A 17,369-nucleotide genomic window follows, 5' to 3' on the forward strand; every position below is an offset into this window, starting at 1 on the left:
AGATACTATAGATCGTGATACATTAACCGTGGGACACAAGGTAGATACTATAGATCGTGGTACATTAACCGTGGGACACAAGGTAGATACTATAGATCGTGGTACATTAACCGTGGGACACAAGGTAGATACTATAGATCGTGGTACATTAACCGTGGGACACAAGGTAGATACTATAGATCGTGATACATTAACCGTGGGACACAAGGTAGATACTATAGATCGTGATACATCAACCGTGGGACACAAGGTAGATACTATAGATCGTGATACATTAACCGTGGGACACAAGGTAGATACTATAGTTCGGGATACATTAACCGTGGGACACAAGATAGATACTATAGATCGTGATACATTAACAGTGGGACACAAGATAGATACTATAGATCGTGAAAAATTAACTGTGGGACACAAAAAAAATATGAAATAGATTTTAAATAATTGATTATGAGAATTTCCTTTTTTTAAAAAGGCCATAACTTCATAAAAAAAAACCATTATCCTTCAATTTAATGGCAAGCCAAGCGTTAGTGAAAAAAGCCTGAAAAGCCTGTAAATTGTGATAACTACCTGTGCGGAAAGACCATAATCCAGAAAAAAAGTAATAAATAAAAAAAAAAAATTAAAAAAAATTAACATTGTCTTCAACTTCAATCATGTTATCTAATATGATAAAGCCACATCCCAAGTATGATGTAGTAAGCGCAGCGAACAAAAAAAAAACCAAGAGTCCTGAAAGCAGGTAGATTACCCCGTGCCAATATTCCATTTTTTTGTTGGAGTTAGGGTCCTTTGCAATACGATATTCTCGTTATTAGTTCAAACTCGTTATGACAAAGCCATATCCTGAGTTACCAATTGATGTGGAAAACGATAATGAAAAAGAATTGATTAATTATATATATATGCGAATTTACAATGTCCAAAGAGCCATACCTCAAAAAACAAGAGGCCCATGGGCCTTAACGGTCACCTGAGTTTTGATATATTTTAGCATACTTGGCCCCTGTGACCTTGAATGAAGGTCAAGGTCATCCATTTGAACAAACTTGGTAACCCTTTGTCTCAGCATGTTACAGACTTATTATTGGGTCTCTGGGGATTTTGGTTATCAAGAAGAAGTCGTTTAAAGATTTTAGCATATTTGACCCCTGTGATCTTGAATGAAGTTCAAGGTCATCCATTTGAACAAACTTGGTATAGTAGTCCTTCATCCCAGCATGCTACAGACCCAATATCAGGTCGCTGGGAATGTTGGTAATTGAGAAGAAATTGAAAATGTAAATTGTTTACGACGCACGACGCAAGAATCTATAAAGCCACATACCAAGTAACAAATTGGTGTGTCAAACGGTAAGGAATAAAGTCCGGAAACTTGAGCGTGACTGACAACCCGGCGACGCGTGACGACGAGTGATCCACGAGTGTTCTGCGCGAGGACGGAGGGACCCTCAAAACTTCAGGATATTATCACCCCTCCATCCCAATGCTTCAGGACATTACCACACCTAATCACATACCAACTATACCATAATCGAAAGAAACTAGAATTAAATAATAACAATCAAATTAACTAAACAAATAACGATACCTCACCCATCAGACATACCTCACACCAATACCATCTAGATTACACCCTACTTCAGAATCTCATCTAACACCTACATCAACCAATATAGACCTCAAATGTTAACTTCCCCACCCCAACAATCACACCCTATACCCAAAATGACTTACCACCTCCCCCCATGCAGGACATTCACCTTACCTACCTTCACCCCCTCATCAACCGTTCAACCCTCCACCTCATCCCTCACACCTCCACCCTCCACCCCTCCACCCCAATCTTCAGGAATTCACCCTCCACCCCACCCCCTCACCCTCCTTCACATCACCACCCACTCACCAATCTTCAGATTCACCCCCTCCCCACTCCACCCACTAATGATTCAGGCTCACACTCCTCCTCCCCTCACCCCAATGCTTCAGGACATTCCACCCTCACCCCTCCACCACACCACCTCCACCCCCTGCTTCAGACCCATCCCCCCCTCCACCACCAACCTTCACACCCCCCCTCCACCAACTCAGGACCTACCACCCCCTCCACCCCAATGCTTCAGGACATCTCCACCCCTTCACCCCCTCCACCCCCTCCACCCCCTCCACCCCCTCCCCCTTCCACCCCTCCACCCCCTCCACCCCCTTCACCCCCTCCACCCCTTCCACCCCCTCCACCCACCAATGCTTCAGGACATTCCCACCCCTCACCCTTCCACCCCTCACACCCCACTCCTCTCCACCACCCACTCCACCCCAATGCTTCAAGATATCTCCACCCCCTCCACCCCCTCCACCCACTAATGATTCAGGACGTCACCACTCCCTCCACCCCCTCCACCCCAATGCTTCAGGACATCTCCACCCCTCCACCCCAATACTCAAGGACATCACCACCCCCTCCACTCCCCTCCACCCCAATGCTTCAGGACATTACCACCCTCCACCCCCTCCACCCTCCCCTCCATCCCCTCCACCCCAATGCTTCAGGACATCTCCACCCCTCCACCCCTCACCCACCCCCTCCACTCCAATGCTTCAGGACATTACCACCCCCTCCACCCACTCACCCCTACCACCCCTCCACCCCAATACTCAGGACATTACCACCCCTCCACCCCTCCATCTCAAGGCATCAAGACATTCCACCAACCCCCTCCACTCCCAATACTCAGCATACCACCCCCCTCCACTCCAATGCTTCAGGACATTCACCACCCCCCTTCAACCCCTCCCACCCAATCCCACGACCACCACCCCCCACCCAATGCTATCAGACCATCAACACCACCCCCCCTCCACCCATCTTCAGACATACCCCCCACCCCACCCCTCCACCCCAATACTCAAGGACATTACCACCCCCTCCACTCCAATGCTTCAGGACATTACCACCCCCTCCACTCCAATGCTTCAGGACATTACCAACCCACCCACCACCCCCTCCACTCCAATGCTTCAGGACATTACCACACCCTCCACACCCTCCACTACTCCAATACTCAGGACATTACCACCCCTCCACTCCAATGCTTCAGGGCATAACCATTCCTCCAACCCCTCCTCCCACAAGCTTCCACACCCTCCACCACCCCAATGCTTCAGGACATTACCAACCCCTCAACCTCCACCACCCCTCCACCCAATGCTTCAGGACCTCACCCCCTCCCCCCCCCCCCCCCGCCCACACCCTCATCCCCCTAAAAAACCCAAAAAACTTCAGGACATTACCACCCCCTCCACCCCAATGCTTCAGGACATCTCCACCCCTTCACCCCCTCCACCCCCTCCACCCCTTCCACCCACCAATGCTTTAGGACATCTCCACCCCCTCCACCCCCTCCTACCACCCCTCCACCCAATCATCCTCCAGACACCCCCCCCCCCCCCCCTCCCCCCTCACAACCACACCCCTCCACCCACTAATGATTCAGGACGTCACACACTCCCCTCCCACCCCCTCCACCCCAATGCTTCAGGACATCTCCACCCCTCCACTCCCTCCTCTCCACCTCCTCCACCTCAATGCTTCAGGACATCACCACCCCCTTCACCCCCTCCACTCACCAATGCTTCAGGACATCACCTACCCCTCCACTCCAATGCTTCAGGACATCCCCCCCCCCCCTCCACCCCTCCCTTCCACCCCTCCCCTCCACCTCAATGCTTCAGGACATCACCAACCCCTCCACCCCCTCCACCCCCTCCACCCTCTCCACCCCCTCCGACATCTCAATGCTTCAGGACATCACCACCCCCTCCACCCCCTCCCACCCCCTCCACCTCAATGCTTCAGGACATCACCACCCCCTCCACCTCAATGCTTCAGGACATCACCACCCCCTCCACCTCAATGCTTCAGGACATCACCACCCCCTCCACCTCAATGCTTCAGGACATCACCACCCCCTCCACCTCAATGCTTCAGGACACTACCACTCCCAATACTTAACGGCATTACCAACCCCTTCAACCCCTCCACTTACCAATTTTTCTGGGCACTACCATCCACCCGACCCACCCACCCCCTCCATTCCCAATACTTCAGGGCATTACCATCCACTCGACCCACCCACCCCCTCCATCCCTCCACCCCCTCCATTCCCAATACTTCAGGGCATTTCCACCCCATCCACCCTCCACTACGGACAGACACCAAATAACCTTGAATTAAACACTCTGTTACTAGATTTACATAACTTTGATATAGCCTGATGTTCAATCCAATTGATGCCTATCAATAAAGTATGCTGAAATGAAATTAGATTGAAAAAAAATTTCTGGTAGATAATTTGAAAATCATGACGAAGAAGGCTTAAGGCTGTTGATCGAGGGCTTTCATCGTGCTTGAAGGGACACAACTCCAAGTAACTTCACGCGACTATTTGTGAGTTGGCTATAAGCGTTAGATAAGGTTAAATCAGAGCCGATATTGAACGGATATATATGGTATAGTTGGAAGTACGTTAATCTACGTTCAAAATGGCGATCATGCCGTAGTTATCTTTTGAACATGACCAGAAAAAAAATCCCCTTCACGGCTCTCCCAACGTAACTACGGCAAGCTACAGCAGTAAGTACGTCAAAGAACGTTAAGGTGCGTTAAATTACACTGAATTAGGTTATTCTAAGTACGTGATTAAATGCATCTGTGACCTAGACTTGAGTATTGACAATGCCAATAAACCAGTTATAATGCTTCATATATATGTATTACATATTTAAATGAAAGTAAGCACATACTGTAACAAGTCCCCTACCTCATTCATTACCTGATGAACAATATATTTATGTAAATCAAAACGTAACACATATACTTAGATTGTCTGACTCAGTCTCTAGTAAAAGAAAAAAGTGAAAGTGAAATATATTTGGTATTACTTGAGATGCTGTTGGATATTCTGTTTATTTTATTTTATAGCAAAATCTACTGGGCAGCTTTAAAGTTCTCCCATTTTAAATTTTTCAACAATAAGATTGATATTATCAGAAAAATGGATAGTTTTCATAGTTAGAAATATCACTTTTGTAGAATAAATAATTTTCGATATTTCGCCGAAAAAAAAATGTAATAAATAAATGTATTTTACGGTGCAAAGATATTGTTGCGTTATGACAAGCCAATTTGTCATTTATTCATTAAGAAATGTTGATTCAGATCTTAACCAAATTAGATATCTTAAATCTGAAGAAAATTGAAAGAGATGTCTAAATATCTTATATGATAAATAAGATATAAATAAAAGTGACTTGAAAATTGTAGTGATGCCTATTACCTGTGTGCTGAGATTTCCCAAAAAGACAATAAACCTTTTTTAACCAATCCAATTAAAATCTAGATCCTCATTCAGGAAACATCCTATGTCTCTCTTATATCTATAAATTATAATAAATATTCAATACCTTGAAAGTTATTATAATGAAATTTCGCCTGAGTTAGTATCTCGATAAAAAAATCCAGAAATTTCGAGATGCTAACTTAAAACATAGAACTCGAACTTTTGAGATGAAATGACAGGCTGTAATTAAATACACTTCCGTAATCGTAGGAGGTGTCCACGTATCGGATATTCTTCATTTCTCTTTTTATATAAGTCGACGACAGAGGAGATTTGTTTTTATCGATTTCATTTTTCTTTTTTAGGGCTGGTTGACTTGACATTCGTTAAAACGTAGTATATACCCTATTTGTTTTTAATTCGTTCTAGTGACTGTGAATAGTTCTTATTTTAATGAAAATCCATAGAATCAGGAACTTTTATATAACTATAAGTTTGAAATTATAAAGGAATTGGAACTGTTTTCACAATTTATTGATTTTATTTATTGTTATAATCATATTTCGGAGTCCGGTATAGAGGATCAAAATGTCCTGCACTGGTATAAAATTTATCTTATCTTATAACTTTAAAGAATTAAAGGGTAAAAACAGAGTTAGGAACTTTATTTTATTAAATTCTGCGGTACATTCTTATTAGCCAGGGGCGGTAGAGATGTATGCCAATATGTATGGCGCGGGAAGGATGTTATAATCAAATATGTTTGCCTAGTCAAAAATAAAATATTGCCTAGGCAAAATTATTTCTGCCTATGCAAAAGTCGAATATTGCTTACGCAAAAATATTTCTGCTTATGCAATATTCGATTAAAATAATTTTGTTTCGATTACTGCCTAGGCAAAAATCGAATTTTGCCAAGGCAAAATTATTTATAATATATAATTATATATTATGAAAAATAGCCAGAAATGCCTATGTAAAGACTACCACTTATGTCTCTGTAATTGGAGTAAAAATTAGTTAGCATTGGACTTATCCAAGAGGTCAGAGCTAGACAAGATCGCAGACGGGGAGTTTTTTGTTTTTGTAATGGCCGACTTTCAGAGCTTTAAAAGCCTCACTCAGATACATAAACAGTGATCGGTACTTATGATGACGATAAGACGCAAACCACATTGGTACCATGCTGTCGATCATAAATCCAAAACTATCATATATAATAATGTTCACCTGTCTGCTCCGTACAAAAGTGTTTGTGGGGGTGTTACCTCCCTTGAGGTGACGTCATCAACTAGCATTGCCAATGGCGTCACAGAGAAAGACAAGGTAGGTGTAGTCTGAGTTGACCATTTTTCTCGCGAGATTATCTATCTAATTCCGACAAATGAGTAGCTGAGATCAAATAAGTGACCCATCGGATGAAATTTGAGCGATCGTCCGACTGTATTTATGCAGGATTTATTGGCAAACAAAACAGAAATACGTGGGCTGCCGCCGACACAATGGCGGGAGTGCTTGCATGGCTGTATGAGTGTAGGTGTCGAACCCACTGGTGTGATAAACTTAACACTGTCAAAAGTGTAATTAAACACAGTTGATTAGATGTCGAGTTATTATAAGTTGGTAGACATCTATTGTCCTATGTCATTTAGCATTAGGCTGTGGAATCGAACGCGAACTGCAGTGAGTGTTTGAGGTATTCACATTGTCGAGTTATCGATTGGCACTGCAAGGCTGTGGTCGGCAGGGTTGTGCGCAGACAGGGTTCAAACCTCGCTCTACATTATAGACAGCAAGGCCATCAATATAGCATTAAGATATTTTCCTTTGTGTAAAATAAGCCTAGCAATTACGTTTTAATTTATATATCGTAAATTTAATTCCAGGATTCGAGCTAATGTGCTGTTTTTCCTAAGTTATAAATAGAATAACAACACAAGTGTGCCCCATTGTGGGGGGCCATAAAGAGGGTTTTTCATGACGGAGGTGTGTGTGTGTATGTGTGTAAAAAAGCAATTTGTCGTACAGCAGGCCTCTAAAACAAATGTCATGCACTATATTATGTGTTCTATTTAAAAACAAAAACAAAAACAAATAAAACAGCTTCAATGTATAAATGGACATTTCTTTATCCACCCTGGTAAGTGTCTATATTCTAAGCCTGAGCCAGAGGGAATAATTAATTGAAATTCACTTCAGTGTTTAAAATTTTAGAAAATTCTAATGTGTGATGTAACACAGACTGTAAAATTCAGCGAATTGATATATACATGTAATGGCATTATATGGTCATTATGATTAATTTTGTAATATTCACACGTAGGAATTAAAATTAAAATAGATATGAAATATTTTGCTTTATATTATATTGTTTTATTTTGATAAAATCAATAGCTTTAAAAGAATTTCTTACATGAAGGCGAAAACTTGAATTATTCATTTAAAATAAGTAATTAAAATTAAAATATTACCATGTCTACTAATTGTCTTAGAATTCATTATATTGTACAAAGTGAGAACATGGTACAAGGCATGAATATGTCGACATTCTCTATTTTATTTTGATTCAGTTAAATACTGCATGGGTCACACAGAAATTGAAGTAAAAGTATTGTACTCGAATTTGAGGTTAAATTGATGAAAAAAGTACTTGAATTTCATATAAAATAGTTAAAATAACAAAAATTTTGTGCTTAATTTGTGTATGGAAATTAATCAAAAAGAACTTGAATTTTATTGGCAGATTTATTTGAAATAAAGTCAATGACATTTCTGCTGAATTATATTTGGTCCCATAAATATAAGACGTTAACCAATGCTGCAATCATAGAACTAGTTCGCAACATTTTTGCTGTGAATGTTGTCCAAACAAGTTGTCCCCTTTTTTACTAAAATTTAGTCCATCTTCCAATCACCCTTACCTTCATCCGAAGCCCATCCGTAAACACTCCTTATTATTGATATTTCTTGAGAAGTACCAGAATGCGAAGGAAAGTTGGCCATCTTTGATTTTTACGGTTGAAAATTCACTATTTCTTGGAAAACTGGGAAGATATTTCTGAAACTTCAAAAGTAGATTCCCTTTGTCTCTAGTTGTGCCCTTTACATTTCGAGTCTGACCGAAAAAATGGCCAAATTCAATTAAAAGCAGTTATTTTTTATTTTGAAAGTTGCAGGTTTTTATTGCTTTTTTAGGTCACCTCAGACGAAGTCTCAGTTGATCTATTGTGATCGCCTTTTGTCCGGTGTTGTGCGTCTTCAGTCGTAAACAATTTACATTTTCAACTTCTTCTCAATTACCAACAGGCCCAGAGATCTGATATTGGATCTGTAGCATGCAAGGATGAAGGGCTACCAAGTTTGTTCAAGGGGATGACATTGACTATAAGGTCACAGGGGTCAAATATTCTAAAATCCTTAAACGACTTCTTGATAACCAAAAGGCTCAGAGACCAAATATTAGGTCTTTAGCATGCTGAGGTGAAGGGCTACAAAGTTTGTATAAATTGATGACCTTGACCTTATGGCACAGAGGGAGCTGTTCATAAATAACCCTAGCTGTTGACAGGATGTCAAAACTAAAACCAAACCTAAATCTGGGATGATTATATAACCCTTTTACATCTATACTTCATAAATGGAGCTAAAAATATATTTAAGACTGACCTTGTTACCATGGAAACATACCCCTGGTATGTATTTTTAGGTCACCTGAGACAAAGTCTCAAGTGACCTATTCTAATCGCCTTTTGTCCATCGTCCGTCCGTAAACAATTTACATTTTCAACTTCTTCTCCAAAACCCCTACACCCAATTTAAGGAAATTTGGCACGAAGCTTCTATGGCTAAAGGTCAACAAAATTATATGGTCCCCACCCCCCAAGGGCCTGAGGGGCGGGGCTAAAAAGGGTCAAATTGACTGAAATTTTTAAAATCTTCTTCTCTACTCTCAGATATAATGGAATCAAATACTCTTCATAGATGGAATGGTCTTACCAAAATTGTGAATTTCATGACCCAGGGGTCTCACATGTGCCCCTGGGGAGGGGGTAAACTTTACTATTGTTTATATAGGGAAATCACATTTTTTACTTTTATTTGTTTGATTTCTATTGGAATTAATTCTAACTTGGTTAACATTATCAGCTTGTGATGGCAGTTTGATGGTATGCACATGTTGGCCCTGACTGAACCCCAGTGGCCTGAGAGGTGGGGCTAAAAAGGGTCAAATTGACTGAAATTTCAAAAATCTTCTTCTTTACTCTCAGATATGATGGAATCAAACACTTCATAGATGGAAAGGTCATATGGTGCTTTACTAAAACTATGAATTTCATGACCCTGGGGTCACAAGTTTGCCCCTGGGGAGGGGGGTAAATTTTACTGTAGTTTATATAGGGAAATCACATTTTTGACTATAATTTGTTTGATTTCTATTGGAATTCATTCTAACTTTGTTAACATAATCAGCATGGGATGACAGCTTAATGGTATGCACATGTTGGTCCTGACTGACCCCTAGGGGCTGATGAGTGGGGCCAAAAATGGTCATTTAAATTAACTGAAATATTTCAAATCTCAGGTGACCGTTAAGGCCCATGGGCCTCTTGTTAGGGCTAGTGAAACTGGTGTTGGGGGGGGGGGGGGGGGGGGGGGGGGTTATGTTTCCTTTCTGTCTCTTTTACATATGTAACGCCAAGGTTTGTCAGTATTTCCTGCACATACTGGCCCTTTGAATCCTTGTTGGTTTTTTATTAAACTTCACACAATGGTAAAGGACCATGATATCTTGGACAAGTTCAAGTTTCAGGGTTTTGAGTCAAGGTGTCCATTACAATTAAAAAAAAAATCCTTGTCAGTGTTCTAACTTCATTCCTTGAGGAATTTTGATCAAACTTAAAAAAACTATAAAGAATCATATTTCGGACAACTTAAAAATTTCAGGGTTGTTGAGTCAAGGTCGCAATTACTATTTTTCAAAAATCCTTCGTCAGCTTTGCTTTAGCTATGCTCAGAATGCTTAAATTAAGAAATACAAGGTTTGTTTAAATAAACCTCTTTTTAGAGTGATGGAAATTGGTTTCCCTTTCAGAATCAATAATTGAAAACTCAAAATCAATCAATTAAAGGTTATAATCAGTTTTCTAAATTTAGCACAGAATTTCCCTTTTGTAGAAAATTTATGTACATCTCAAGTACATTTATTACATGTCTTAGATTTTGTTATAAATAATTTTGATACTGAACATAAACAAAGCATTTAACGGTAGATATATTTATTTATATCTCTTTAATTGCTTGTTAATGACAAATCAACTACTTCTTGGTTCGGTAATATTACAAAGATACTTGTAGCCAAAAACACTTTAAGAAATTTCAAATTAAATTGCTTTTTCAAAATCAATTTTTTTCTGTTTCCTTTTTTTTTTATTACAAATTTTTTATCATTGACCAACCTCTACTTTTAAGTGTCAATATGAAGTTGGTCCTCTTCAGACTGCCAAAATCATTGTTTGGGAAACTAATCTAACTCAAAATTTCATGTAAAAAAATAATTTTAAGATGATGTACATGTATTATAATTTTCTGCAGGGTATAGGCAAGGATGTTGTGTCATTCTGCATTTTTAGACTAAGAAAATATCAACTATCCATTCTATTATAATTATTGAATTGAAATTGAATAAATTTGCAGTTTATCTTTTTAAAGGGAGTACTAGTATTTTAAATTTAAAAGTGTAAACTATTAAAACCCTTTTCATTGATCTATTTTATTTTGATATTTTTCAGGTGACCAACCATTGAAACCAATATGGCTGGACTTCAAATCAATAATGTGGTCAGCCTCAATGAAGGAACTGACCCTGACCAGATGACCATCAAACCTGAACCAGTGGATGAGGGATATGATGCAGCTCTCACAAGTACAACAGATGAATCAACCACATTATCGGACCAAGGTGCTGCAATGACCAACCAAGGTGCTGCAATGACCAACAATGACAGCAAGAATGCCACTGACATCACTTTTCCGAGTGGAGACTCGAGTAAGAGGCTAAGAGGAATACTGAGCAACATGCTCAGTGATACTAGCAAGGAACTTTCTGTCAAAACTGTAATCGAGGATCTTCTACAGAAAAACGAATACCTACTGGCACAAAACAATGCTGGATTGTATAAACCCCAACCAAGAAACATGTCCTACAAAAAGTATGATGATGTCAATTCAAAGTATTACCCACAGGCTTCAGCTTCTGTTTACAATATAAACAATGGTCCAACTGTGTCCAAACCTGGTATGTCAGCAATCCTACGTCCTGGAAGTCCAACGCTAACTTGTCCCGCACCCAAAAAGGAAAATACAATATTGGAGCTGGGTGTGTTGGAAAGCAAGACGGAACAAATCCTGAGCAATACCTCACAGGAGGTTGTGTGTGGTGTAGCCTCCAAGGCTTTTATCATGACACAGGAAGGAGTAAACATCCAGACTGATCTACAGTTTTATTGGTGCAACTTCTGTCCGTTAAAAACTGAATCAAAACAGAATCTGCTAAGTCATGTTTTGGAACATAGATTTCATTGTAAGACATGTGAATACCAGTCGTTTTCAAGGGCTGATGTCATCAGGCATGCTGTACACGAACATTCTGATTTCTATGAAACTGCAAAAACCTTGAAATTTTGCACTTTCTTGCCAGATCTTGAACAGAAGACAGAAAATTCCAGTAACTCTGTTCACAAATCTTCCAAACGAAAGCTAAATGAGGAGTACAAAGATGCTGAAAAGAAAGCAAAAGTTGATGCTGTTGACAGGCAATCAACAGAAGATGGGAAAAGGCCATTGGAAGTTAAAGAAAAAACAAAAAAATCGCAAAAGAAAGACGATGACTATGAGTGCTTTGAAATGGAAGTAGATGAGGTTGATGATGACAATAATAACTATGAAAGTGAAGACGAAGATGATGAGGAGGAGGACAGGGCAACAGAAACCATTATAACTCCAAGCTCCAAAAAAGAAACCTCCAAAACACTGCCACTTTCTGTTCCAAACTTGCTGAAGCAGACACCTACTAAGGCACCAACACCAGCAGCTTCCAGTTCTAATATATCAGCAACATTGTCAACCAAAGCTTCTTCCACTCCGTCTTCAAAGGGAGGTAACACTGTAACAGTATCCTCTGGACTGTGCTGGAACTGTGGATACTGTGAATTTGTCACTTTGAGTCAAACTTTTCTCAAAACCCATCTCAACAGTCAACACACTGGTAAAGCACATAAATATGTTGCAATGCTGGTATCGTCTCAGGAGGAAATGAACCGCATCAAGGAAAAGGATTCCACAATGTACCAAAGTCCAAATACAGCTGTTTATGGAAACCTTGGTGGTCAGCATTCAGCCTCAACATATACCCCAACCAACCCAGCTCCTATACCAGCTGCCATGACAACTGCTGTCACTGGAACTATGAGTGCTAGCATCCCTGATCGCGATAATGCAGAGTATGATGATAGTGAAAGTGATGAAGATTTCATTCCAGCTGAGCAAAAGAAAAAATATCCTCTAACATACAAATGTGCACACTGCAATTTTAATGCTCCTGTCTGTTTTAAGATCAAAGAACATCTACAAATCAAACATGTAGGTTGTGTGTTGTACAGCCTCGATATGCGTGCTGTAAAGCTTAAACAGCGTCGTTATGTGTTCTTTTGTCATCGCAAGAATTGTTCATTCACCACCAAGAAAACTGAAGAATATTTAAACCATTCAGAGAGTTGCACTCCCTGGCTTGAACTTGGATGCCCAGAGAAAGTTGATGCTCCTTCCAAAAAGTGTCTAGAACTCACAAGGTCATTTTCATCAAAGATTTCTCAAAAGGCTTTCCAAATGGCCAAGAATTTTAAGTCGTCCAAAACTGCTGAATATGCTTGTGTTCACTGTTCCTATACCTCAAATAATAACACCCGTGTCAAGAAACATGTATTGTCTAACCATAAAGATAGCGACACTCTAATGAAGGATCTGCAGGCCCATCGTATGAAGAAAAAAATGTATGTGTACTTCTGCAAGTACTGTCTGTGGGAGACCAGGAATGATGGGGAGCTCACCGACCATTTAAAAGACAAGCACAATGATTCTACTGTTGTTAATCCTGCTCCTAATCCACCTGAGGAAGAGCCGACTATGATGATGGAGATGCCAGCCACGTCCTCCCTTGTAGCAAACTCACCAACTGTAAGCATTGAAATGGACGAGTCCCCACCAACAACTACACCTGATGAATCGGCAAACAATTCTGAGGCAGGCGAATATGATGACAACTTTGATGATCTGGAAGTGCCACAAGATGTGATTCAGTCATTGATGGATGAGTATGTTACTCATGAGGCTTCCCACGGTGTGTCACCAGGTAGACCAACACGTAATGCTGCAGCTAAGGCACAGGTTCGGTGTCGAGCTCAAGGTCAGTCTCCTCAGCTGTTCCGCTGTGTACACTGTCCCCACATGTGCTTTGGGGTAAATTTGGTCAAGAAACATATGAAGGCAAAACACAGTAATGAACCTTTACGCTCTATGGATCTGAAAAAGAAGATTGCACGATCATATGCTTATTACTGCTTCTGCCCTAAAGAAGCATGCACATTCTTACACACCTCGGAAGAGTCCGTTATAAAGCATGCACGTAATGACCATGGACTTTCTCAAGATCATGAGGAACTACAGCGACTTAATCAGCCAATGATAAGAGGTGGAGGAGGTAATCAGGTTCGACATGATGTTCAGTATGAATGTCTGTATTGTAATGCTAATGGTACAGGTGCTATCAAGACAAGTATGGAAAAAATGAGGAGACACATCCTAGAGGACCATGGTGGAGAGGAAGTCATTTTCCGAGACTGTGTTGCTAGGAAACTGAGAAAGACATCACGTATCTTTATGTGTGCTCACATGACATGTGGCTACAACACCACTGACCAGAAAGAGTATACCTTGCACCGTCTGGCACATGAGCAGTCCCATATCTACGAGTGTGCAAAGTGCCAGTGGTTCACTGCCAACCCAGACACTGTGGCAGCGCACATGTCAGCCATGCATGCTGGGTCTCAAGTAACAACCATGGAGATCTTTCTTGATTTGGATGAGAAAGGAAATGTTGTCAAAAGAGTTGGTGGTACTGTAATTAAACAAGAACCAGAGTAAATATTAACTAAATAGCATTGTTAGCTGATTTTATTTGATATTGACATGTATATTATCATAAAATGTAGATTTAGAAGTTCTGATCATATTACTTGAATTCATGCAGTATAGACGGTGTTTAATTGAGAGTACTAGTGTTGCAATATGTCATACTAATGCAGGCATAGTAAATTAAATATAAGGCATACTGTACTTGATTAACATACTCCAGCATTTTTTTAATGAGCACTCAGGTGTGCTCGATTTCAGGCCCATGTTCTGCAGAACATTTGGCTATGTACTTAAATTCATGTCTGAAGCATATTCTGATCCATCTCTTGGGTTATGGTTTAAATTTGTAAACACTAGAATCAAAGATAACAGATAATGGAACATTCAAAGCACCAGTATCTTATTAATGCATCAATCAATTTGATTGCCATGTTTTTTGTTGTTGTTTTTTTTAAACTAAAATGTGATGTTCCTTTTATAAAAAATTTAATATTTTGATGAAATACTTTGGGATTATTTACTAGTTATTCCTTGGGGAAAAACATTTTAATTAAAAATTTTGAATTTTACATTGATGACCACAATGAAATAGCTATGATCATGATGATTAATTTCAAACCTGTACAGAAATGCATTAAATCATGATACGGCCAGTATTTGGTGTAATTAGATGTACCTTGTCGGTATAAAGAATAGAAAAAGGCCCACATTTATTATTAATTATATTGGATCACACCTGGTGTTTTTACCAATGCTAATTAATTATATAAGAGGACTTATGAGCTGTTGATCAGCATGTTTGATATGTAGTTTATTCAGGTCATGTCCTTGTGGAGTATGTTGCCATATTTTTCTTGAGTGCTAACATATTACTGTTTATCTTGTCAAAACATGTATTTCAAGATTGCCCTCAAATCCTTATTAGAATCAAACAATCAATGAAATATAAAACATTCCTATGGCTACCAATACAGGTGTTGTTGCAGGGACAGTTTCTTAATGAGGCTAGCTGTTGAGTTAAGAATGAAGCAAACATTTATATATATATATACACACATGCGGTATATAGAATCTGAATCATTCACACCATTATCTCACTACCATGTCTGGATCAAACACATCTACCTTAGCTGAAAGTTGTTGATGTTGAAATACAGTATTGTACTACAGATATAGTAAATAAATATAAAGATATCATTTTCTTTGTGCTTTTAGCTAATCTGTCAAAGGGGAAGTGATCAAACAATTCTTTGTGCTTTTAGCTAATCTGTCGAAGGGGAAGTGATAAACTATTTCTTTGTACTTTTGGCTAATCTGTCAAAGGGAAAGTGATTATGAGCTTATACTGTGGTGCAGTGTCCATCGTCAACATTTCCATTCAAACAACTTCATATACCAGGTAACCAAAGGCCCAGTGAACAATTGTATTGGGCCTGCAGCATGCACATAACAGCTACTAAGTTTGTTAAATGAATGACTTTGATCTACTTTGAAAGTCAAAGGGGTCGATTGTGCTAAAATCTCCAAAAATATGTTCATATCAATATTGATACATGTATATAAAAACTGAAAAGGTCTGTCCTGAATACCACATCCGTGTTGGACAAATAAACTTTGAAATAGCAGTACAAAAGGTCAGGAATACAGGCAAATTGTTGAAAGCTTATCAATATTTGGTTTTCGTAAAGTGTAGAAGTTTAGGTTACGAAAGTTTTCAGGACATCTGAGCAGAAGGGTTAGGATGACATAACTACATGTATTCTATATATGCATTGTGTTTCGTCTTTCATTTGCCACTGTGATTGATCTGAAACTTGCCATAAATGATAGTGCTTACCAAGTTATTTTTCTGGCAGGTCTGAAATCAAAGATGGCTGTCATCTTTAAAAACACATTTAAACTCCTTCACCAGTTCCACTGGTGCTGTTGAGCTGAAAGGAAACCGATAAAGTATACAACTTCTTCTAACTTCTAGACTTTGAGTCACAATACTTGGCCGATAGGTTCTTTGGCAGAGGCCTGACAAAGTTAAACAAGAGGCCCAGAGGGCCTGTATCGCTCACCTGGATTTCATGAGATATAAAAAAGAATGATGATTAAGTATATTTGTCACTGGTATTGCTATGAGTATATCATAGGCATTTTATATGCATACGTGAGGTTTTTATGCCAAAAAATGCATTGGGATTACTACACAAATGTGAGCAATATCCATCGCTTAGTTTCAGAAAAGAAGTTGTTTAAACCCATTAACCCCGCCTTCTGCACCCTGATGATCAGTTCCTTCCTTTATAAAATTTTGAATCCCTACCCAAAAGGATGCTACCAGTCAAATATGAGCTGTTTCAGAGAAGTTGTTCATATCAATTTAGTCAAATTGACACCTTTTGGCCCCTATATTTGTACAATTTTGAGTTCCCATCCCATGGGGATGCTTCTGACCAAATTTGGTCAAATTCTGATCTGTGGTTATGAAGAAGTTGATTGTTGACGGACGGATGCTACGGTATGGCATAAGCTCACCTTGGTCCTTTGGACCAGGTGAGCTTAAAAGAAATTACCTTGAACCACATGCAAGGTCACCTGGGTCAACATACTTGAAAGTTTTAGACATTTTCTCACTAACAAAGACTGAGTAATGATATTTGGACAATAGGTTCTTTTAATGAAACCTGACAAAGTTTGCAAAAAGAAATTAACTCGACCCATATTCAAGATCACAGGCGTCAAATTTGTTAAAACATTCAAATGATGCCTGGTTGACCAAAAGTAAAAAAAAAAATCACAATGGCCGTTAGGTTCCTTATTATTAAGCTTCACAAACCACATTAAAGGTCG

The 17,369-nt window shown here is 39.6% G+C and overlaps 3 protein-coding genes across 3 annotated transcripts; all 3 read left to right on the forward strand.

Annotated features, from left to right (window-relative positions):
• The first annotated feature begins 1,751 nt into the window (after positions 1 to 1,751).
• On the forward strand, positions 1,752 to 3,380 carry LOC117326480 (formin-like protein 20). The gene has a single exon (XM_033883229.1). It carries the CDS (start codon positions 1,752 to 1,754, stop codon positions 3,378 to 3,380), a length of 1,629 nt encoding a protein of 542 aa, XP_033739120.1.
• A 346-nt stretch (positions 3,381 to 3,726) lies between these two features.
• Positions 3,727 to 4,278, forward strand: LOC117326481 (uncharacterized histidine-rich protein DDB_G0274557-like). The gene has a single exon (XM_033883231.1). The coding sequence runs from the start codon at positions 3,727 to 3,729 to the stop codon at positions 4,276 to 4,278; it is 552 nt and encodes a 183-aa protein (XP_033739122.1).
• A 2,342-nt stretch (positions 4,279 to 6,620) lies between these two features.
• On the forward strand, positions 6,621 to 15,733 carry LOC117325691. Its single transcript, XM_033882109.1, has 2 exons — positions 6,621 to 6,668; positions 11,132 to 15,733. Exon 2 carries the CDS (start codon positions 11,154 to 11,156, stop codon positions 14,538 to 14,540), a length of 3,387 nt encoding a protein of 1,128 aa, XP_033738000.1. The 5' UTR covers positions 6,621 to 6,668; positions 11,132 to 11,153; the 3' UTR covers positions 14,541 to 15,733.
• The last annotated feature ends 1,636 nt before the right edge of the window (positions 15,734 to 17,369 follow it).

Source organism: Pecten maximus, chromosome 4, assembly GCF_902652985.1.
Source record: "Pecten maximus chromosome 4, xPecMax1.1, whole genome shotgun sequence".
Classification (NCBI taxonomy): Eukaryota; Metazoa; Mollusca; class Bivalvia; order Pectinida; family Pectinidae; genus Pecten; species Pecten maximus.

What these genes read in the sequence shown, in the direction of transcription:
- LOC117326480 (XM_033883229.1), top strand. Translation starts at nt 1,752, where the DNA reads ATGCAGGACATTCACCTTACCTACCTTCACCCCCTCATCAACCGTTCA.
- LOC117326481 (XM_033883231.1), top strand. Translation starts at nt 3,727, where the DNA reads ATGCTTCAGGACATCACCAACCCCTCCACCCCCTCCACCCCCTCCACC.
- LOC117325691 (XM_033882109.1), top strand. Translation starts at nt 11,154, where the DNA reads ATGGCTGGACTTCAAATCAATAATGTGGTCAGCCTCAATGAAGGAACT.